This window comes from Oryza glaberrima, chromosome 2, assembly GCF_000147395.1.
Source record: "Oryza glaberrima chromosome 2, OglaRS2, whole genome shotgun sequence".
Classification (NCBI taxonomy): Eukaryota; Viridiplantae; Streptophyta; class Magnoliopsida; order Poales; family Poaceae; genus Oryza; species Oryza glaberrima.
Genome location: NC_068327.1, coordinates 5459358 through 5482301, shown reverse-complemented (window position 1 = coordinate 5482301; position 22944 = coordinate 5459358). Strand labels below are relative to the sequence as shown.

The 22944-nt window shown below is 37.8% G+C and overlaps 1 protein-coding gene across 1 annotated transcript; it reads left to right on the top strand.

Annotated features, from left to right (window-relative positions):
- Window positions 1-515: 515 nt before the first annotated feature.
- On the top strand, window positions 516-22944 carry LOC127764401 (nuclear pore complex protein NUP205). Its single transcript, XM_052289285.1, has 45 exons — window positions 516-802; window positions 916-1011; window positions 2037-2111; window positions 2199-2303; window positions 2389-2499; window positions 3138-3297; window positions 3472-3554; window positions 3665-3787; window positions 3908-4132; window positions 4946-5035; window positions 5133-5288; window positions 6128-6244; window positions 6317-6523; window positions 7233-7334; window positions 7413-7544; window positions 8213-8343; window positions 8412-8531; window positions 8797-8917; window positions 10595-10792; window positions 10881-10999; window positions 11122-11272; window positions 11358-11470; window positions 11542-11623; window positions 11706-11792; window positions 11880-11957; window positions 12032-12214; window positions 13106-13198; window positions 13264-13377; window positions 13460-13618; window positions 13704-13759; window positions 13846-13918; window positions 14019-14209; window positions 14315-14447; window positions 14518-14595; window positions 15051-15215; window positions 15940-16110; window positions 16188-16322; window positions 18726-18869; window positions 18942-19064; window positions 19162-19254; window positions 21016-21141; window positions 21338-21438; window positions 22097-22216; window positions 22309-22384; window positions 22670-22944. The coding sequence occupies exons 1-45, from the start codon at window positions 653-655 to the stop codon at window positions 22751-22753; spliced, it is 5550 nt and encodes a 1849-aa protein (XP_052145245.1). The 5' UTR covers window positions 516-652; the 3' UTR covers window positions 22754-22944.

The window sequence follows — 22944 nt, the reverse complement described above, 5'->3', positions numbered from 1 at the left end:
TCGCAAAAAAAAAAAGAACTAAACAAGATGTTGCCATATGTTGTAGGATAGGGTAAAGCTTGTTGTACCAAACCAAACATATTTATATGTGCTCCTTCACATTCTTCCATGCTCCATATAGCCTATGGCTATCTTTTCCCATTATTTTTTTCACATAGTGTTTGTTCTCCTACAGTCTCATCACCGATTGCTACTCCTATTATGGAGATCGCACGCTTTTTCAGTGTATAATATAATTAGGTGTTATTTTTAATTATGATTGATGTTTTAGATTCTACTAGTTCAAACTTTTGTAATTTTTGAAAACACCAATGGATCTCGTAGCATCAGAATTCAGAAACCCTCTAAAGGAAAAAAAACTTATAAAACATCACGACAACAAATTTTAGACGGAGCGGTTAGAACCATCCAACAGCGATAGATTTACGGCCACATTGTAAGGGAGCTTTTAATTATTTGCCACTGTTAGAAATTTTGGTCGCGCGGAACAACTCACGATGGCCTCAACTCAAAGCTCCCCAAAAACCCAGAAGCCGCGCCGCGAGCTCGCCTAGGGTTTTAAAACCCATCTCCCATCCCTCCCCCGTTCCGCCGACCACCTGCTCCGCCACCTCTCCTCCTAGGGTTCCGGCGAGCGACCTCCACCCCGGCCATGCCGCCGCCGCCCCCGCCGCGCGAGCTCCTGGCCGTCGTCGAGGCGGCGCTGCTCGGGCCATCCCCGCCGTCGCCGGCTCAGCGCGTGGAGCTCCTCCACGCCGTCCGCGATGCCGCCCCCACATTCCGCGCGCTCCTCTCCTACCCGGTGAGCCCCTCGCCGCCCCTAGCGGTAGGAATCGTTCGGTGTTCGTCCGGGAGCTCGGTTTTGATTTCGGGGTGTTTTGGGTTTTTGGGCGTCTCTGTGGTTTGTGTTGGTAGGGGCCGAAGGCGTCGGATCGGACTCAGGTGGAGGCCAAGGAAGTGCGGCTCCCGGACATGCCTCCCATAACGCTCGATGACACCGACGTGCAGACGGTAAGCTCCCTCGCCAACCATTTGGTGTGATGCGCTATGCATTTACCTGGTTATGCTTGGAACATGTGAGAAATGCGTAATTCTTCTGCTTAAGGTGAGCATCACGTGATTTATGTACCCCTGATGTTGGGCGAAACTTGAAACTTTTGATTAGTCTCTGGTAGAGATCCTATGTGGGGTCATAGTTGCAAAATAGTATCAAGTCTGTTGAGATGAGCTGTAATTTTGCCCGCGAGATAGTGCGATTTTATCTCTTCCTGAGTATTCAGTTGATTTAGTGCTTTTGTTTCTTTGTAGTTTTACAATGAAATGCTTTCTATAAAATCTGGTGGCTTTGTGGTCAAATAGGTTTCTGGAGGTGATTTTTTGGGTGGGAGGTAGCTTGTTATGCAATGTATCAATGACAGACATGTATCTTTGGTAGGACAATTGTTCAAATTTGTGAACTCTTGAGCTGTGACCTTATCTTAAGGCGACTAACTGAGATCGCATATGACACTACTTGCTTTAGGTGCCTATTTCCCTCAAAACAAATGCTAATTAACACAGTGAAGTAAAATTAAGACTAGAGCTTGTTGATTTTTTTAATTGATACTGGCCAACCAAAGAACCGTTAGAAATTACTGTTGTGCTTCAAATACAGTAAGCATCAACATGGCTTATGACACCCCTCTTTTTATGCTTAAGATATATGCTAGAGAAAACAAGCCTTAGTGCCCAACTGCCCATCCAGTGCAGTGTTTGAATTCTTGAACCTATTCTGACAAGTCTTTACATGTGCACTACGTCTGCTATGCTAGTGTGGAAACATTACCATTTGGTTGCATCACCCATTATTTGCTTCTTTATATTGAAGGATCAGATCTGGGATGGCTGTTGTTTGCACACTTTCACCTATAATGTAGATCCCCGTGATTTATCATTTATTTGTTGATCATCATTTGTCCCCAGATAAATGACATTATTTTGAGGGCTCTTCCTTTTGTTTTCTTCACTCAAGTCAAAGCTCATATACATTTTTTCAGGCCCTGAAATTGAGTGATGAACTCAATCTTAATGAGATTGAGTGTGTTCGATTGCTAGTTGACGCCAACAGGGAGGTACACTTTTCAGTATAATAGTTATCTCTAATTCTATACTATCTATGTTTACTTCACCTGACCATTTGTGCGGTGGTGGTTTTATAGTGGGTTCTATATGGCCGAGAGCCACTGGAAATATATAGGCTCGCAGCTGGCCTTTGGTACATGGAGAGAAGGGATCTTATAACCTCTTTGTACATTCTGTTACGGGTAGTCTATTGATCGTGCTCATTCGAGTTATTAACTTGTCTGAGTTTTGAATGATGCATTTAATAGTTCTCTTTATCTTCTGCAGTCTGTTGTACTTGACCAAGGGCTTGATGCTGATCTGATGTATGAAATACAAAACCAAATGGAGGCTCTATTTATTGAGGGTCTCGGGCAGCGTATAATTACACTAGTAAAGGTTAGATTTGATGGAGCTTGTGTACTCTCTTTCATGTTTTATTTAATGAGCAATGTTGAACACGAATGCTGTAGTAACAATGAGAAGGCTAATGCAGATTTGGAGTCTTCTCTTGACAGATGCAATGTACGGGCTTAACCTATTTTTGTGATAAATGTGGAAAACTGGAGAGTGCATTTGAACTCTAGCTTGTAGGCTTAAAAATAGTTGAAGCAATTGATGTGGGTAGGGAACTAGCAAATATTGGTGCTGTTCTGACATTTTCTATTCATATCATGTTTGCAGTTCAATCTGAAGTTATGACGTTCCATCAGCACTTCTTTGGAACTATTAAGCACTGAAAAATATATAGCAATTTTATAAGACTTCTAGTAAACTTTCTTAGCTTTGATTTATTTATATTTATTTAGGTTCGTACCTAGATTTTTATGAACATTTAACATACCATAGTGTTTCTTTAATTATTATTCTTCGACATATTTGCACTCTTGTTGGAAGCTGTGTCATGTCTGCGGCATCACTTATAACAAATTTATTTGGGAAAATTTATTGTGCTGTGAATATGGAAAGGTTTCATATCATCTTTTTTTTTTTGGGTGAAACTAAGATTGACGGTTTTAACTTTTCTCCCCATAAAGGAACTTAATCGTGAAGAATCAACTGGTGTTGGCCAACCAAGCTCTGAGCATTATGTGCTTGATTTCAGAGGGGCTCTTGTGGAAAGGCGTGCCATTGTTTCTCGCGAGAGATTAAGTTTGAGCCACTGCCTTGCTCTTTCTGCACTTATTAAATTGATGAGTAAGTTAAATGCTCTGTATAGTTGCTAATATCACCTGATTTGACCTTCTGATGTGTCCGCTTAGTGACTTGAGTGACCATCATTTCAATATTTTTCCCTGAAATTCAAATATAGGAAGCTCGATAGTTTTTCTGAGTGATAGAGAACCATCACTAATGATGAACTTTATGTAGGTCCCAGGGAGGTTAAGGATGTATTTTCATTGTTAAAAGACTGTGCAGCTGAAGTTAATGAAAATTCTAGCGTGGAGATTCAGGTTTGAAGTTTGAACAAATGACTTTGAAATTGCATTTGTAGACATGCTATTGGTATAATTTGAATTGTTTATTGTTGTTGTACAACTCTTACTATCATTTATTGTTGCAGATCACCTATGGCGTTCTTTTTTCTCTTGTAGTAACTTTTGTTTCTGATGCCTTAAGTACTTCCCATGAGAAACCATCTTTGTCATCTTCCGATTCTTCGTTCAGGCGTGATTTTCATGAGCTGGTAATCTTTACAGATGCCCAACCTGACTATATTTCCAATGAGTTCTTTCCTATTATTTGTTTAGTTGGAACATATGGAAAAAAACATGCTCATTGCATGCTTTCATTGTTAACATGTCAGGTGATGAGGTCAGATAACAATTTGACTATTGAAGGATTTGTTGGTGTTGTGCGACTTGCATGGGCAGTTCATTTGATGTTAACTCAAGATCGAAGCAGTGCAAGAGATACTCTCACTAGTTCTTCGAGAGATGTGACAGATATATGGGCATGTCTGGAGATAATCTGTCGCCAGAATAGTTTTCAATTTTTGCGGGAACGTATTATGCAAACAGCTGCCTACAAGGTATTTATTACTGTCTTTATGCTAGCATCCTGGGTTGTCGGGTTAAAGAAAGTATGTTGCTACCGTGCATAAAAGTATGGATCATGTTATTCCCTATCACTCTAATGTGGCTTTGCCTGTTTGACCTGTAAGTATGAAGTAAGTACGTTGCTGCTTCCCAGGAATTTGAGTTCATGAAATTTTGCATCATGATTCAGGAGATCAGAAGGTGTACTGCTTTTGTTTGAGCGTAAATTGAAATAGAGCATGCGATTTTGCATGGTTGCAGATGATTACAATGGCTATATTAGTACTTTCAGTTAGTTTAATGCCTTAAAACGAAGTGCTTGGCCATGTTAGCACAAGTAGTTGCTGGATAGCATACGCCATATTCCCACACCATAATCTAAAATATTGACATTTTTAAATTTGTGCGTATAATGTGTTCTATGAAATTAACGTGAACTACATACTATGCATTGATTTTATGGACACACCAAGCATACATATCCTGTGACATCTGTTGCAAATACAACTTCCTACACTATGGGTGCTATATCCCAGCCTGCAATCACCGCTTTCTTGGCAGCACCTACTGCAATAACTGTTATTTTTTTCCCTATCATATTTGGCAAACTCTGATCACTAATATATGCATAAGTATGTAGATTGGACACATGAAGTGAGTTCAGTATTTCTTGTTGCCTGTCTTTACGCTCTTCATATATTATATTGGTCAAAGTTTCTTTGCAAGAATTCCAAACATCTGTTATCTAGATATGGAGGTATCATATAATTTTCTAGCTATTGCTGTTTCTTTCTCATTTGATGCAGAATGACGATGAGGACATTGTTTACATGTACACTGGCTACATGCACAAGTTGATGATGTGCTTTCTTTCCCATCCAACTTCTAGAGACAAGGTTAGAGTAGTTGCTCAAAATACGGCTATATAACGAGATGTTTAATGCCTTTCTTGAGTTCATGGGTGCCAATAGTGACATGTCTCCTTGATAACAGATAAAGGAAATAAAGGAAAAAACAATGAATGCCCTCAGTCCATATGGGTCAATAAGAGATCATAGAGAAGACCCTAGCAGAACTGGAGAACAAATTGGCCAGCCTACCAATCAGCCTTTCATATCTCTCCTGGAATTAGTTAGAGAAATATACCAGGTATTGTTTCTTACATCAATATATTCAACAGTATCAACCAAACTGCACATACATGATTTAGTTTGATTTTCGTGGAACTATGGAAGTTTATATACCCCTTTAGTTTCACTAAGTATAATTTGTGTACTCTTATTTCTGTAAGACTATAACACTTGTGCTGGTATGATTGTGCTTTGGTGCTTCCTTATGAAACAAACTACTGCAATTCCAAACTACAGGTTCTAGGGAGAAAACTTCACAAGTTCGACACAGTTCTAGGCAATTGCTCTGTCAATTCTGAGCATATCTGTCTTAACCACAGTTTGACTTCTAAACAGATGCAACCTTTAGTTTGACATAGGTATATATATCTATGATATAACTGTATGTAGATGTTGGGCAACCGGGCAAATCACAAATGTGGCATGTGACAGTTTTCTAGACAATAATGCTTAAAAGATCTGTAGAATGCATAAAATAGGGACTCTTGCCAATTGCTGCGTAATTTAGCCATACCACAAATATTCTAAGTTGAGTTAAGATGTGAGCTTGAGTGGTGCCGCACCATTAAAAAAATTCTTCTCTAGCTGCTGCTATCAACTCTTGTAATTTTGAACTGGATGGATGTTTTTATATTATTGAGTTATGACAACCTTGATCTGCATTTCCTAGTTGCGAAATTCTGAATTTTTGGACATTACATGCTCGCACTGTTCTCTTTTTTCTTCTTTTTCTATTACAGAATATGTCTATTGCTGTAAATAGAAGGCGTTCAAGTATGCTTTCCCATGATGTTTTTCACTTTACTAAGCTCTAATTTCAAGGACATCACTTATTTGATATTTATGTGCTCTCGCCAGAAAGAACCTGAGCTAGTGCATGGAAACGAGGAACTTTGGACCTTTGTCATATCTGCAGGAGAAGATCACACCAATACACTAACTCTTGTGGCATTCCTTGGACTTCTTAGTACTTTGGTATGCAAAATGTTGCATAACACTGCTGCACATTCAATCTTTTACACCGTTTGTAACAATCTGGTCTTGTAGGCTTCCAGTGAAGTTGGTGCTGCCAAAGTCTACGAACTGCTCCAGGGAAAAGTTTACCGTTCACTTGGTTGGAGCACTTTGTTTGATTGCTTATCTATTTATGAAGAAAAGTTCAAAGAATCCCTTCAATCTTCTGCAAGCGTGATGCCTGAGTTTCCTGAAGCGGATGCACAGGCACTTGTTTCGTATTTAGCTGTTCTCCAGAAGGTCTTCACTTCTCAGCATACTGTCATATTATCTTGGTTCCATCCAAACATATTCTAGCAATGCTGTGAAATCTTTAAGGACTTTGACCTATTTTTTTTACACAATGCTTTTTTTTTTGCCCAGCAAGAGCATTGTATTCCAATGGTTATTTTCACCTTACTTATGTGCTCTTGTGGTGGATTTCATTATTTTGATCTGACAAGTTAATTATGGCCTAACACTCTTCTTGTGAAGAAATACTGACTATATAGTAAAGTAAAAAAAGCTAGAGAAACTGTACTCAAAACTATAGCTAGGAAATCATACCTAGTCTTGTAACTCCTTAACTGGTTATGCTATTTCCCTCAGAGGTTATCATGGTAGGATTCTTGTCAACTGTTAACATTTATCTTAGCTATTTATTCTGCTTTTGGATTCTTAATAACTAGCATGTTCTGGCCCAATTTGTGCTTAGGTCTGACATATGTTTTACTCTCTGTATTTTGGATTTTAGCTAGATGACTTTTCTCCAGTCTTGTTTACCTTTTGTCTCAGATGCATTCAAACGTAAATTGGTCTGTGTCGCTTTTGTTTCTAACGTTCATGCATATTCATAATAATCTGTTCCTGTTTCTTCTTTTGCCAATGGGTATGTTCTTTATGATGCAATAGTCTGCAATACCCACATATATCTGTTTGTTTTATTACATAAATTATGAATATGCTGTAGGTTGTTGAAAATGGGAATACTACTGAAAGAAGGAAATGGTTCCCTGATATTGAGCCTTTGTTTAAGCTCCTCAGCTATGAAAATGTACCACCATTTTTGAAGGTACATTTTTTTTTTTTACTTTTGATATCATTTTGTGGTTTTGCTTTTAAATTCATGTATACTAAAATTCATGAACAGGGGGCTTTGAGGAATTCGATCACTGCATTTATCAAAGTATCACCGCTGTTGAAGGATGCTATTTGGAGTTATCTTGAACAATATGATCTTCCGGTGGTTACGCCTCCACTTGGTCAGCATAATGCAACACAGGTATCAAGTTTGCTGTGTTGCTACACTTTTATCTTTTGAACTTGTCTGAACTCTGAATGATATCAAGTACTACGGGGACAAATTTTCAGACCTATTTCCAAGTGAATATTTCTCTGATATTTAACTATTGGATCTTTTTGATGCTTTTGTAACTAACACATATATAAAATGGATATAAATCTTATTAGTTACACATGTCCTTGTTTTGTTTCTCTGCCATTTGAGGACCTTAATCTATGTGCTGTGACTGATGCCAGATATCAAACTACTGAATGTGTTAAATTTTATAGAGTTTACTATAGTTGGTGTGGAATTTGGTATTCTTTTTTGCGAGAAGCCTAGAACAGCTTTCTAAATTTTAGTGTTTTGGCAGATGTTTTTTGAGAAATAAATTAAAAATGGATATTGTGTTCTAACAGAAATTTGTCTGCCACACACAACCTATCTTGTGCTTTTTGAGCACATGCCTTTCAGATACTTTTGCATTGGCTGCATTACTCATCAGATAAGTTGTTTAGTAGTTATTACCTTACCCTCAGGTGGGATTAGTCTATCCCTTGCAACTCTGTTTAAATTAGGAGGCATTGCTGTTCTTGGAAAAAGAAGGCACTTTGGCAGGTTGATTAATGCTGTAAACTAAATTGCTGATGGAAGAATGTGTTTGGCAGATCTATGACATGAGGTTTGAGTTGAATGAAGTTGAAGCAATGAGGGAGAGTTATCCATCCACAATATCATTTCTCAACTTAGTCAATGCTCTAATTGCAGAAGAAAGAAACATAAGTGACAAGGGCCGGAGGTACTAACTATTCTATATTTTTGCTAGCTCTTGAAACATTTTAAAGATCCAGATTCTTTTGTTAACAGGTTTATGGGTATATTTAAGTTTGTTTACGAAGATGTATTTGGGCCTTTCCCTCAAAGAGCCTATGCCGATCCTCGGGAGAAGTGGGAACTGGCAGTTGCTTGCTTGGAGCACTTCCGCATGTAAGCATAATGATTGGCATATGTTCCATTACTTGCATTTTTTTTTTCTTTTACCTTGTCATTTTTTGGATGACAAATAGTTGGGAACCCTATTGATATAATATATTCAAAGAAATGCACATCAAGTTGTACACAAAGTGTTCAGAGTTTTCATCCCATTAGTTTGATGTCTTCCTCAAAGAGAACAAGCCATCTTCAGTACTTATGCATATGTGTTATACAATGCAACGGTGCTCTAAAAAAATTGCCAATTGATAATGTGCAGGGTTTTAAGCATGTATGACATCAAGGATGATGATATTTATGCTGCTGTTAACGCATCTGGACCTTCAACAACATCTCATGCCTCAATCGACAGACAGCTCCCTGTGCTTGAGCTACTCAAAGTATGTTCAATTGTTGATCTCATGTGGCTTTAACATCTTAAGCAAGCTGAATGTGAATATTGGCAAGCTTACTATAATTTTCTTGCAATAAAAATATTTTGTTCCTGAGTTTGTTCTGTTGCTGCTAGTAACCTTAGCTTTTCCAAATGGCCAAAAATGGCCTCATGGAGGTCTAGTCACACACAGCATACTGGCAAGTGAGCAAGGGAGGGGTTGGGGAAATGAAATCGAGGAAGTGACTAGGGTGTTATGTTAATGATATTGTGCATTAGCAGTACCCTCATACTGGCAGGGGAACTCTTCCTCTAAATGGACCCATGTGCCCAATTGTAATCAAGAAACATTGAAACACAGTTAGATTTAGCTTGATCAGAGTATTCTAGCTATTGGGGATAAGCTCATTGCCAATGAGCGCTCATAGGCCTGGCAAGGTGTATATTGTCATTGAGTTCCACAAATGGTGCCAAAATTGATGGCAATGGCTTATTATTATAGAAGGAAGAGAGGTGGAGTTGATGTCGTATTGCAGACATGGAGCAAACTTTATTTATTTTCTATTTAATTTTGGGGGCAGGAACCAGGCAAACTTGATGGCATAGTATACTTCTCTTTTTTATTGCACTCATTGTCCTGTGTGTTTATCCAGTACATTTTGATTTGGCCCAGGACACCTTTAGTACATCATACTGCGCACCTAGTGTGTACTTTACATAACTAGAAAGGTTGAGCATCCTAATAGAAACAGTACTACTATACATTGGATTATGGCTGGAAAATGGACATCGAGCGCAGTTGTCAATTGGTGGCCTATGAGCTTTGTTTCCACGTATTCCACCTTTATAACAATGTTGTCAGTTTGAAAAAACAACAATTGACAGGAATTTTACTACCTGTTGATTCTGCATTGCTCAGCTCATGTTCTCAACAGATTAAGGTCCTCTTTGTTTAGGCTTATAAACCAGCTTTTGAGCCGAAAAGTCTAAGCCTAAACAAACAAACGACTTTTTCGTTTGGCTTTTTTAAAGCCATAAGCCACTCTTACACTATTAAGCCAAAAGCTAGGTTGGAGAAGCTTTTTTAGCTTATGTGAGATAGAGGTATAACTACACCACTAAACTTAGGATTTCAAATCCATTGCCTTGTAAATCATATAAGCCGAAAAGCTAACTTAAAAGTCTAAGCCAATGAGCCTAAGCCTAAACAAAGAGGCCCTAAGGCTCCTTTGATTTGAAGGAATTTCATAGAGTTGTTTGGAAGATTTCATTTCTTGGGAAAAGTTTATGCAGCCTTTGGAAGAAAGGAATAGAATCGGGAAAAACCAATATGGGTTGGTTTCTTATGCCTCTATTTCACAGGAAAATAAACATGAGCTTATAGCTCTTTACTTTCTCTTTTTAGAAGTCCTGCACTCTATCCCTCCCACATGTGATTTTGTCTGCAATTCCTGTAATAAAGCATAATCCTGTAAGATTCAGATAACACGTGACAATCAATTCAGTTTATATGAAGCTTATGTGATTTCTTGGTTGCTCTTGCTTTATGGGGTATATCAATCTCACTGATACATCTAATATTCTGATGTTTCTAATAATGTTTAATGATATGTATATTTTGTTTGAACTTCTATATGTGTCTATGTGTTCTGTATAAATATTGGGTTGTAAAATTCCAATGCAGGATTTCATGAGTGGGAAAGTTGCTTTCCGGAATATTATGAACATCGTATCAGTGGGTGTGGACACTCTGATTAATGAGCGAACTACCCAAACTTATGGGATTCTTCTGGAGAAAACTGTCCATCTATCATTTGAAATATTTATTCTTGTGATGGAGAGAGATCTGGTGCTTGCTGATGTTTTCCGTCCACTCTACCAGGTTTTCTTTCTTTATGTCAATATCTTTCTTTTGCTCGTCATGCCTCTCTCTATCTAATGGTGTGTCTGTTACTCTTTGCACTATGCAGCCGTTGGATGTTGTGTTAGCTCAGAATCATAGACATATTATAGCTTTACTGGAGTTTGTACGATATGATTATCTTCCTCAGATTCAACAGTGCTCTATAAAAATTATGGGAATTCTGAGGTATATCCAAATTTATGTTCCAGATTACTATTTAGTGAAGTCTACCTTTTTCCATGTTTACGCCTGCAATCAGAGTAATTAAGATTAATGTGCCAATCTTTTCACCATTTTGTTTTATGCAGTTCTAGAATAGTTGGTCTTGTCCAGTTGCTTCTGAAAGCAGATGTTGCTAAATCGGTAATTGAGGATTATGCTGCTTGCTTGGAGTTCCGCTTTGATGATTTCCAGGTCATAGAGAACACAAAAGATGATGTTGGTGTCCTAATACTACAGGTCGTTATTTCAGCTTTAGTGTTTCTTTTATGTAGTGTACTTAATATGCCTATCTTCTAACTGTAATAACCATTTTGTCATGCAGCTACTTATCGACAATATTTGTCGTCCAGCTCCCAACATTACACATCTACTCCTAAGATTCGATGTCAATGGATCCATAGAACGGACAGTTTTAAAACCAAAGTCACACTACAGGTTAGCTCGAGGCTCTTTGTTTTTTGTATAGCCATAAGGTTTGTTTGACGAATTATCATATTGTGCCACAGTTGTTTAAAGACAATTCTTGACAATCTTGAAAAGGTGACAAAGCCAGATATAAATGCTTTACTGCATGAATTCGGTTTTCAGGTTTGTTTTCTCAGGGATAGAACCCACCTCCTTATTTTAATCCTTTAGTGTCAAAATGTACGTTTGACTCATTTTAATTCAGCTTCTCTACGAGTTATGCCTTGACCCTTTAACTTGTGGGCCTGTCATGGATCTCCTGAGCACAACAAAATACCAGTTCTTTTCTAAGGTACACATTCTTGTTTTGTTCTTTTAAATTAAAATAGCTAAATGTTGAATTGGAAGTCATAATTCTTTTCTTGCTTACTGTTCCCAGCATGTTGGAACCATTGGTGTGTCACCACTTCCGAGAAGGAACAACAATCAATCTCTTCGTATTAGCATGCTCCATGAGGTATGATTTGTAGGCACAAACTTCTTGATGCCACCCATTTTTCGTCCTGTTAATCTACAACTTGTTAATTTCAGAGGGCATGGTTGCTAAAGATGCTAGCATTGGCATTGCATGTATCTGATATATCATCGTCCTTATACCGGGAGTCCTGTTTGGCTATTCTATGTCATACTTTTGGCCATTGTGCTGAGAACTTAAGGAGTGCAAACCTGTTACAATCTCCTGGCAGTAGCAATTTAGCAATGAATGGAAACAAGGTAATGCTTAATAACTTCTATCTGTCTATTTTTTTTATATGGCCCTTTATTGGTGCGCCATGTAGTTTTATTTGTACAGGCCTTTGCTTGTATTCCTTTGTGCTTCTATCAGATTTTGATCAGAAATCTTTAAGGGAAATCCACAGTCAATGCATTCCATCTTTAAGGGAAATGTGTACTTGTGAAGAAAGTTTTTTTTGGGGGCAGGGCCTACAATTTCTTATGGTACTGCAAGCCTTTCCCATCTACTCAGAGCACTTGGATTATGGAAGTACTGTACTTCTGTTTCTCATGATTAATAACACTCCAAAATGCATGTCAGTGTAACAAAGCTTGCATCTAGTGGGGTCATCTTATTCCCTCTGTCCCATAATATCAGGGATCCAAGGATTCAAATTTTGTCCCAAAATATATAAGGGATTCTAGAGTACCTACTTCCCCCAATCAACCACCCCTCATTTAATTTTCATCCAATCTTACCCCCAACCACCTTCCCACAATGGATCCCTTCATGGTTCAAGAAGGCGCTAGTCAGGCCTAGGCGGCGGCTAGTGGGTGCCTAGGTCGGATAGTCAGATCCAAGAAATTAGCAAGCATAACATGAAAATTAGTTATATAACACCAAAATAGCAACTAAATACCACCCAAGCAAGGTCAGCTACCTAATGCACCATATAGGGGGTGCCTAGCGCCAACTTTTAGAAGACAGTCTCCGTATATTAGGGATGAAGGGGCTAGATGGCTATGTTGAGGTCTTTTTGGAGCAATTATGATGGCACAACATTCAGGAGTCAGGACATCACAAACTCCATAAATATCCCACTTGGCAAATAAGACAATGTTAACTATGTTTCCGTGCTGCAAATCTCATGTGTTATTTTTTTCACCCAGGTTTTGGATTTGCTTGAAGTTGTCCAGTTCAGATGTCCGGACACTTCCATTAAATACCCCCAGATGCTTTCTAACCTGAGACTTGAATCAAAGGTCTGCCCTTTAAACATCAACTTTTTAAGTTCGATTAGTTATCATCTGATTCTTTCTGCTAATAGATTGAAGAGATCCTAAGGAATTCCGCGACATCTGAATTTGGTGGTGTATATTATTATTCAGAGCGAGGTGATAGATTGATTGATCTTGATGCATTTCATGAAAAACTTCTCCAGGTCATTTTTTCATCCTTATTCGTTGTTATTACACTTTTATGTTTCCTATGGTTTTTTTTATGGATTGCTTCTTTTATTACAGATGTCTCAGTTATTGAACCCACAATTAAGTGAATCTGAGAAAAGCGAGCTAAAAGAATCATTCCATCAGATGCTGAAATGGGCCTGGAGATATAACAAAAATCTTGAAGAACAAGCAGCCCAGCTTCACATGTTGACTGGCTGGTCTCAAATTGTTGAAGTTAGTCTTTTGTTTGTTTGTCTGCTTAGCTTTTCTTAGGGTGCGAATTTTTATGTAGATCGCTGCTATTTTTCTCTAATTACAGATAGCAGTATCTAGAAGGATGTCATTACTTGAAGATCGTTCTCATTTATTGTTTGAGTGAGTGTTGTCTCCCTTCTCTAAGAATACAAACTCTTACTGTCACAAATGTACCAGCTTTACTGATTGCATATTGCATGCTGCAGGCTCCTTGACGCTTCATTAAGTGCCACAACATCTCCAGATTGTTCAGTGAAAATGGCATATATTTTAACCAATGTAAGTTTGTTGTTTATCGGCTTGTATCAAGTGTTAACCTCTTAATAAAGTTCCTCGCCTACTGCAAACTTGTAATTTTATGCATGTTGATGTTTTCAAGGTGGCATTGACTTGTATGGCGAAACTGCGGGATGAAAGATTCATATGCCCAACCGGTGCCGATTCTGATGCAGTTACTTGCCTTGACATCATTTCAGCAAAGCAGTTGTCAAATGCAGCCTGCACTTCATTATTGTTCAAACTCACGATGGCAATACTAAGAAATGAATCTTCTGAGACCTTGAGAAGACGGTAACTTCCCTATCATTAGTGACTATGATCATTAAAAACATTTCTGTTCCATTCGTTATTCTCTTTCATACAAAATATATGCTGACTTTAAATTCTCTTTTGCAGCCAATATGCATTACTGTTAAGTTATTTTCAGTACTGCCGTAGCACCCTTGACTCTGATGTCCCTCCACCAGTTCTTCGGTTCTTACTACTTGAAGAACAAGAGGGAGATGATGATGAACTTGGTCTTCAAAAGGTCCTTTCTATTAATTATCTTTGTGTCTTGATGGGAATATTTCCTTTTCCTTACCCTTTTCTTTCTAAAGGTTCTCAAGGAACAAAATGAATTAGCACACAGCAACTTCTCTATCATAAGGAAGGAAGCTCAAGCAGTTATTGATTTGGTATGTCATTCTTCTATTTATGTAAAAAATAGTTGAAATGTTTTGCACAATGCTTATGTTTATAGCAGCGGTGTTGCATGTCTATGTGAATATACTTGAGGGTACAACATAAATTGCAACATAAGAGTAATTATCCTAAAATTTAAAATTGAGTATATGATCAGAGACAGATTATCCAGCTACTTATGCACTTGTGCAAACATTTAGTCAAAACAAAATGCAAAAAGTTTTCCTCAAATCTTAAATTTGTATATGAACATTAGATCAATTATCCACCTACACGTGCAAGGCTCAAAACACGCCATTGAAAAATATGAAATTGCAATGGTGTGATTTGATCTCATGTTACCCCATAAACCTAGATCTAATATGAATTTTGAAATGGAGATTATTGCTTTCTATGAAATTGCTACAGTTATAACTCAAACATGAGATCAATTTTGTTTCCATCACAGGTTGCCAAGGATGCGATCCATGGAAGTGAAGCAGGGAAAGCAATTTCATTCTACGTTCTTGATTCACTGATTAGTATTGACCATGACAAGTATTTTTTGAACCAAATTCAGAGTCGAGGAATTCTCAGATCATGTCTAAGTGATGTTAACAACTACTTGTCTAAGGTCTAGACTTCATTTCCCTTCTTACTTCTTCCCAAGAATCTGCTGTTATAGTTTTAAGGCATTGTTTTGTCATGGTCATGCAAATCACATTTTTACATATTCTTGAAAATGTCTCTGCCAAAAAAAAAAACTTGAAAATGAGCTGTGGCTCTGCTTGTAGACCTCTATAGAGAACTTCCATTTTTGTGCAAAGTATGAGGTTAGGAATTTAAGATGAAATTGTTTAGTGGTCTGGATATTGATGGATGCTTTGTACTGCCAAAGTTATGGGGGGTATTTAAAGGTGAAATTGCTCAGTGTTTTTCTGGGTATTATTGGATGATCAACGCTAAATCATCAAAGCCTGGCCCATTGGCTAGTAATGTTACGCCATCAGTGTTACTTCAAGGCGACAAGGATGGTTTCCAGTTGACCTCTTCTGAAAATTAAAAAGTTTGGTTATGCTCCTTTTTTTTTTTCCTGAAAGACTGCACACAATCATTTTATGAATCTTTCCATTTAATTTTCATGTAATACACGTGCTGAATATGTAGTTATGTGGGTGGACGGTTGACGGTACTCCACAGTAAGATTGTTGTGATAATCTGTTCTTTTATGTTTCCATATTTGCAGTAATTTTGTACTATCAGTTAGCATATCAATGAGTGTATTAATTCTACCAGTCCTCTTTCTCGCGTTTATACCTTTGCCATTTGTCATTGACTTTCTTTTTTATTTTTATTAGGAAGCATCATTCTCATCAGAGTCTTCACAGCGATTTTGCACTATTGATGCTCAATTGTCATTACTTCTGAGAATCAGTCACCACTATGGGAAACATGGCTCCCAGATTCTGTTGTCCATGGGTGCTCTACATAATCTTTCGTCGTGCAACCTGATGGGTTCGCAGAAAAAGGTTGACTCTGTCTCTCTGTTACCAATGTGAGTGCTTATCCTCTCTTCAAAAATACTTACAATATCTTTATGTTTTAGGCAAATTCAAGGCTCAACTCCAATGTAGTGAAAGAGCGAGCTGGAGAAATTGACAAGAGGAGATCACTTACTGCACCGATACTTAGAATAGTCACATCTTTCACCTCACTTGTGGACTCCGCTGATTTTCTTGAGGTTAGCCAATTTTTGGAGGTTCCATATTTTCTGCATCACACTTGCATTTTGTCATGGGAATTGGGCATTTGGGCCGTGAGGCCAAGGCCCATGGAGCCAACTCTAGGGCAGATGAACAGCGCAGTGGGTACTGTGGCAGCGGATTAGGAGATAAGATTAGGGAATTGGGAAATAAGATAAGGATGGGATTGTATTCATTTGGAGTTAAGCAATGAAAATCAATTAGTCTAATCTCTTCCCCTAATGTTCTTCTCCCCAACCTAAGTCTACATTCCTTCTCCAAGAGCCAACACCACCTGCTATCTCTCTGAGGTGGTTATCCTGTCATGGCCTTGGGTCGTGGCACATCTGGAAATCAAAATTTGTTTGCTCTATAATGAAACGATGAAAACATAGCCATTTTGGATAATCGGGAGTTTGGAGCGCCCTACTGAAGAATCACTTTTTAAAACCCATATTTTACTAGAGGAAACACCATATTGCCCAGCCCATTGTACGGCCAACTCTTTGGTCCTACACTACACCTACATCATTGTTAATTTGTCATTACCCCACAGCACTTTTGGCCAAATTGGATCTGCAGGGACTGAGGTAGTCTCACCTCAGTCCCTGCAGGAAGTGAGGATGTTGTTAAAAGCTAAGTTATTTGCTGGGTGTGGTGTTTTCCTTTTTCCTGCTCTTATTGATAGTAAGTTTTTTAGGCAGGTGTGAAGGAATAGCATCATTCACAAGCTGCATTGGATAGATACTTTCTTATAATAGCTTTATTGAATGCTGCGGTACATTTCAAGCATTGTTTGCTTGTGGGTTATAAATGCAACATATGGTATGGTGAGAACCCATGAAAAATGTCTATGGTTCTCCATAGTTACATCAACCCAGTTGTAAAAGAGCATTATCATTAGCTATTAGCTCAGGGTGAAGTAAATATTTGCATATACTGCTTTATCCTGAATTTTATCATTTCATGACTTGATATTTCATATTACTTTGTAGTTGTGCTAGGCCTGGTATTATGAGATTCTGGCCTACGGAGGTACCACATCAGCTAGAACTGATTGTCCATGGCTTGGGTTTGATTTGTGCTTGGTTTATTTTATGGACGCTGATTCATGGATCGGGTAATGGTCTGAAGACTGGGATAAAGTCCATATCATTCTCATTGGCATTGGCTTGTCCGATGTTCAGGAGACTCTGATCAATCTACCTAAGTAACCTAACTTTATGATTTTCCTGCTTAATTAATGATGGGGTACATGGGCTCCCTTTATATATAAGAAGGATTGATTTGACATCTGAGGAACAAATCTATAATATTATAGACACTAATCTGATCTATCTCTAATTTACTGACAAGCTTCATCTGTCTTAACTAGATAATCTCCTACCTTTATTTGACTTATTCCTAATTTGATGATTAACCTGCTAATTAGCTGTAAGGGCTGTCCTGGCCATGCCATGACATTTATCAACAGTTTGGTGAAAATTGACAGGTTTTTAGAGGATGAAAATTTGGCCTCAGGTGATAATTTTGTCAAGAGAGGTAAAATGGACTTGTTCCATTACTTCCTGGAAACGTATTTGGAAATGTTGGGCTTCCCTCCGGTGCAAATTCTTCATTTGGCTGGCCATCAATAATAGGTGTTGGACAGCCGATCGTCTAGCTAAGCATGGGCTGCAGCACACAGTGATCTGTCCCCTTTGTGATCAAAGTGAAGAATCCATCCAACACATTTTGATCTCCTGTGTTTTTTCTCGCCAAGTTTGGACGGCAATCTTTTTGAGACTAGGGTTAGCCGAGGCTGCGCCTCAGCCCTCTACCGACCGCTTTCTGAGGTGGTGGAGCCAAGCAACGAAGAACCAGCCGAAGGAGGTGCGGAAAGGGATTAAGTCCTTGGTAACATTAGTAGCTTGGGAGATTTGGAAGCACCGCAACGACTGCGTTTTCAATAACGCCAATCCTAGAGTAGCGACGGTCTTGCAAGTGATAGAAAATGAGGGCCATCTTTGGGGTGTTGCTGGAGCTTCTCGCCTTCAAAAGCTCCTTAGTGGGACGGCTAACCTAGGCAACTAAGCTCCCCGGGTTGTCTAGTGTGTGTGGGTCTTGGTAGGAGGGCTTGGGCACTCCTACTTTGTTTTTTCTTTGTGTTGTGTTTTTTGTATTGTTTTTTCTTCACCTTAATGAAATGAAATGCAGCTCTCCTGCTTTTTCGAGAAAAAAAATTACTTCTGTATAATATTGTTTTACCAGTTTACCTCATTGGTAAACTTTTTGTCTGTTCCATGTTGGGGAATTACATGGAGCTATTACTTGCCATGAGCTTTATTGAAATGCAATATTTCCATGTTCTGTAATCTCTCTATATGCCATTCTTCTTTATACTAATTTAATCCTTTCCTCAGGTGAAGAACAAAATTGTCCGGGAGTTAGTAGACTTCGCCAAGCAGCATCAGCCTGTTTTTAATATCATTTTAAGAGAGAGTATATCTGGAGCTAATATATTCAACTTGGAGCGGCTTAATATGGTGGTCTCTATTCTTGGCAAGGTTTGCTATTTGCTTCTGATTTGATTCTGGTCTTTTTCGTAATGTGTCTTCACAAGCGCTACCACTTTATAGGTATGGGCATATGAGGAAAATGATGAATGCAGCTTTGTCCAAGATCTATTTTCCATGATGCAATTTCTTTTCAGTCTTGATATTGGGTCTCTCAACTTTATGCAATCATCAAACATGATTGAGGTACAATCTAGTTCTCTTTAACATAGCTTCATTACAACTATGCATATCCATGCACCCTGAGACTTTTCTAATGCTTGCAACTGTTGTTTCTTACCAGAATCAGAAGTCAGAATTGATAGTGTTTGGCTTGTGCTTCAGCCTTATCTCCTACCTATATGTTCTGGCTACAAAGAAGGATATGCGGTTTCAAGTAAGATATTTTTTCTAGCAGCTCCTATTCAATTTTCATTAATATTTTCATAGTCTGGTAACACTGCTCCAAATCTCCCGGCTCTTGCTTTGGCCATGAGCCATGATAACAAAGGGGGAGACCTTTTCTGAATAGTCGATAATGTAAAAATTTGTTTTGGTTAACTTTGAATTGTTAGTGAATTCTTAGTTAGCTACACTACATATGATTCAAATCGATATTTCCAAAATTTTAAAATTGTGAAGAAGCATTTGAATCAGCTTTTTTTGCTTTACATCTTTAAGCATTGAATTGAATGTTTTAAATACCTGTAGGTACATATGCATTAATCATTTTCCATGGTTCTCAAATTATATTATGAAAAACCATTTATGTCATTATGTGTACATGATTAGCTTCTGAACTTGACTTACGTGAGAACTTTGAATGACTGAAATTGTAAGGAGTAGAAACCATGGCATACATTCATCTGTGCTGATCATTTGCTTCAAAACCACAAAAAAGTTGGGACCACCAATTGACTGGGTAACCTGTGGCTTGCAGACAGTGCTCTTGGGACTTTGGATAGTAGAATTGCTATTCTATGTAGGCATGTTGAATAGTCTTCTTATAGTAATGTGCTAAGAACCTGCATGATCATAATATTGTGAAATGAGGTTCATTACCCATTGCAAAGTGCAATTTACTCTACTAATACTAGAATCTACCACGTGATATGTAATGCTAACTTCTAACATATAGCTAGGTGTAATCGTTCAAATAACTTTGGATGGAGCACCAGATAAACATGGAAAATGATGAGTAGTTTGCTCTCTGTCATGTGCATGAATTATTCATGATTATTTACCAGCGGCAGCCGCCAATGATGAGTCAGTTGGCAGGGCATGGTAGATAGAAGATACTCTCTCCATCCCAAAATATAAGGGAGGTTGGATGAGACACATCCTAGTACTGCAAATCTAGATAGGCAAAATCCCTTATATTTTGGGACAGAGGGAGTGCATAAATAGATGTTATATGAATTTTATTTTGTGTGTTCAAATCTTTTATAGAACTTCATTTTTTTTTATTAAATGTTATGAGATTTGTTGCTGTAAAGATCTGATAGTTTGAACAAGTGCTCTCTGTAGCTAGATTAAAAACATATAGCTGTTGCTGTAAAGATCTGATAGTTTGAACAAGTGCTCTCTGTAGCTAGATTAAAAACATATAGCGTGATTGTGTGTATTTCCACTGTTTCCACATCAGCAGCTAACATACACACAATACATGACTACATGTGGTTCCACAGGGGCTAGCAAAACGATCTGATAACCTTACTTTAGCCATATACTCAAATTTCTTGGATTTGATTTTGAATCTATGATGCAATTTACACCAAAGTAATTAAGTATTTAATAGAATATACCTTGATTGAATTTCAGTTTCAAACTAAAAGTACACCAGAACAAGAACACTTTAATTTCTTATTTTACTTCCAATTTTTAATTTGCTGGTTATTTTCCTTGTCTCGCCAAATACATTTTCATGCAATATATTCAATATACTACATTAAAATTTTCCGTGATTTTTATCTGTTGATCTCATGCCCAAAAACAAGTGATATGGCCCCCAATTTACCTTTGCAATTTCTCTTATTGTCAAGTGGTTGTGGGGGTTGCATATAAAATTATGTCTGCATGCAATTTCTCTGTTAACTGTTTGTTGATATTTTCATTTTTGTATATCCAAGTTCGCATAATCAGCTTCTTGAACTTGCAGATTTCGTATGATGATACTACTGAAGGTCAGCAGCAACCAACACTACAACTGATTTCAGATCTTCTAAACTCAATAACAGTTGCTATGGAAAGAGTAGCTGAAGAAAAATATATGTTGCTAAATAAGGTATCCGATGCGAATATGTTTACCTGTTCATTATGTATGCTTTATTATTGGGGAAATTTCAAGTTTTGAAAGTATGTGCTAAATCTAAAGTTTGAGGTTGAATTATTGATCCACAGTAGGAGTTCATTTGAACATTTAGCAGAACATAATGATTTCAGTGCAACTATGCATTAACTGTCTGTTTTGTCCTGCACAGATTCGTGACTTAAATGAGTTATCTAGGAAGGAGGTTGATGATATAATAAAATTATGCATGAAACAAGATTGTATCTCTCCCAACGATAACATCCGTAAAAGGTACTTGATGCTTTCATTTTTTCAACAATTGTCCATAACATTCTTGGGTTAATAATGAAGACTTCATTGTCATTTGCTTTTTGTTGATCTCTGATCTTTGATCTTACCTGTAACCACATAAAAAGCAGAAATATATTTAACAATGTAAAACTTTTTCCTAACCCCTCCACCTTTCCTCATTCTGCTTGGCATGGCAATACTCAACAACAGCCCATTGAAGACGAACTATTTTAAGCATTGAACTATGCATTGTTAAGTGGTAGCCATGAATAATCTCTTTTATCAGCTTGTGATGCATCATGCATGCATGAGCAATCGAGTATAGCTACTCCGATATTATGTTTCTACAGGATAGCGTGGTTATGGCTTCATTTAGTCCATTGGGATAATAGGAGACTAAATGAGTGTCTAGAATCCTGGGAGAAATGCACCACCTCAGTCTCTAACGATAAAAAGAGAATAAGAATATAACCAAACAATTCTTGGTAAACTTCTTATCTGTTAACGTTATACAATAGCTGCATGCCACAGTGCCCTGGTTGACCCAATGGACATGATTTTTTTTTGCCTTTTGGAAGATCTTGCTGCAATAGTCATCTACTCCATGCAAGGTTTTTTTATACATGTTGCAGTACATGTAACATTTTTTCTCTTGCAGGAGGTTCATTGCAATGATAGAATTGTGTTGCATGGCCGGCAACCGAGGCCAGCTCATAACCCTTCTACTCCAAATCGCAGAATGCGCTGTCACTATTCTCCTTGTTCATTTTCAAGACGAGTATGAATAATTGTTTGTTCTGCAGAGGTTTTACTGTCTTGGTCCTTTTGTTCTTAAGCTTAAGAACTATTGCATTTCTGTACTTTTTGTAGGTCTTGTGCAAAAGATATTTCTTCATTTTCTGATGAGTTGCTTCCTATCCTGGAGAGGCTAGAGCATTTTACGGAGGTATAGTGTTCATAAATAAATTGTGGATTGCTCTAGTCTTTTCATTTGCTCACTTAGCTAGTGAGTTCTCATATTTGTGCATATCTGCATTTTTTTTTGTTAGGCCTAATAAATTTTTAATTAATTGTATGCAAATGCAATTATAAAGATATACCCCTGTAAAATGTGATGTATTACCATATTTTCTGCCTAAAGATGTTTACCAACAAATTTCTCATATACTTGAAACTTTCATGCTTCTATTTAATGTGCTCTGAAAATGATTTTTTTTAATTGGCTGGGCAGGACAAGGTCGGGCGTAGCCTCAAGCTATTTCACCGATCTGTAACCACTCTAAAAGAGATGACCATCAGAAGCATGTCATTGTGATTTGTGAAGAACGACTGAAAGATGTATACGATGTAACTGTTTTTTGTAGCATAGATTTCAAGCTGTAGAGCCCTGTTGTTGTATAAGGTTACAACTGAAATATAATGTTACTTGGATGATACTGCTTTAGCCAGATGTAAGTTTCCATCTTTTGAAGGTAAGCCTGACCGAGATCACAGTTTTTAACTTCA

Excerpts from the sequence above, each read along its gene's own strand:
- LOC127764401 (XM_052289285.1), top strand. The coding sequence starts at position 653 with ATGCCGCCGCCGCCCCCGCCGCGCGAGCTCCTGGCCGTCGTCGAGGCG. Across the intron at positions 11,000-11,121 it reads AAAATTATGGGAATTCTGAG|TTCTAGAATAGTTGGTCTTG; the intron begins GTATATCCAAAT and ends TGTTTTATGCAG. Across the intron at positions 13,378-13,459 it reads TTCATGAAAAACTTCTCCAG|ATGTCTCAGTTATTGAACCC; the intron begins GTCATTTTTTCA and ends CTTTTATTACAG.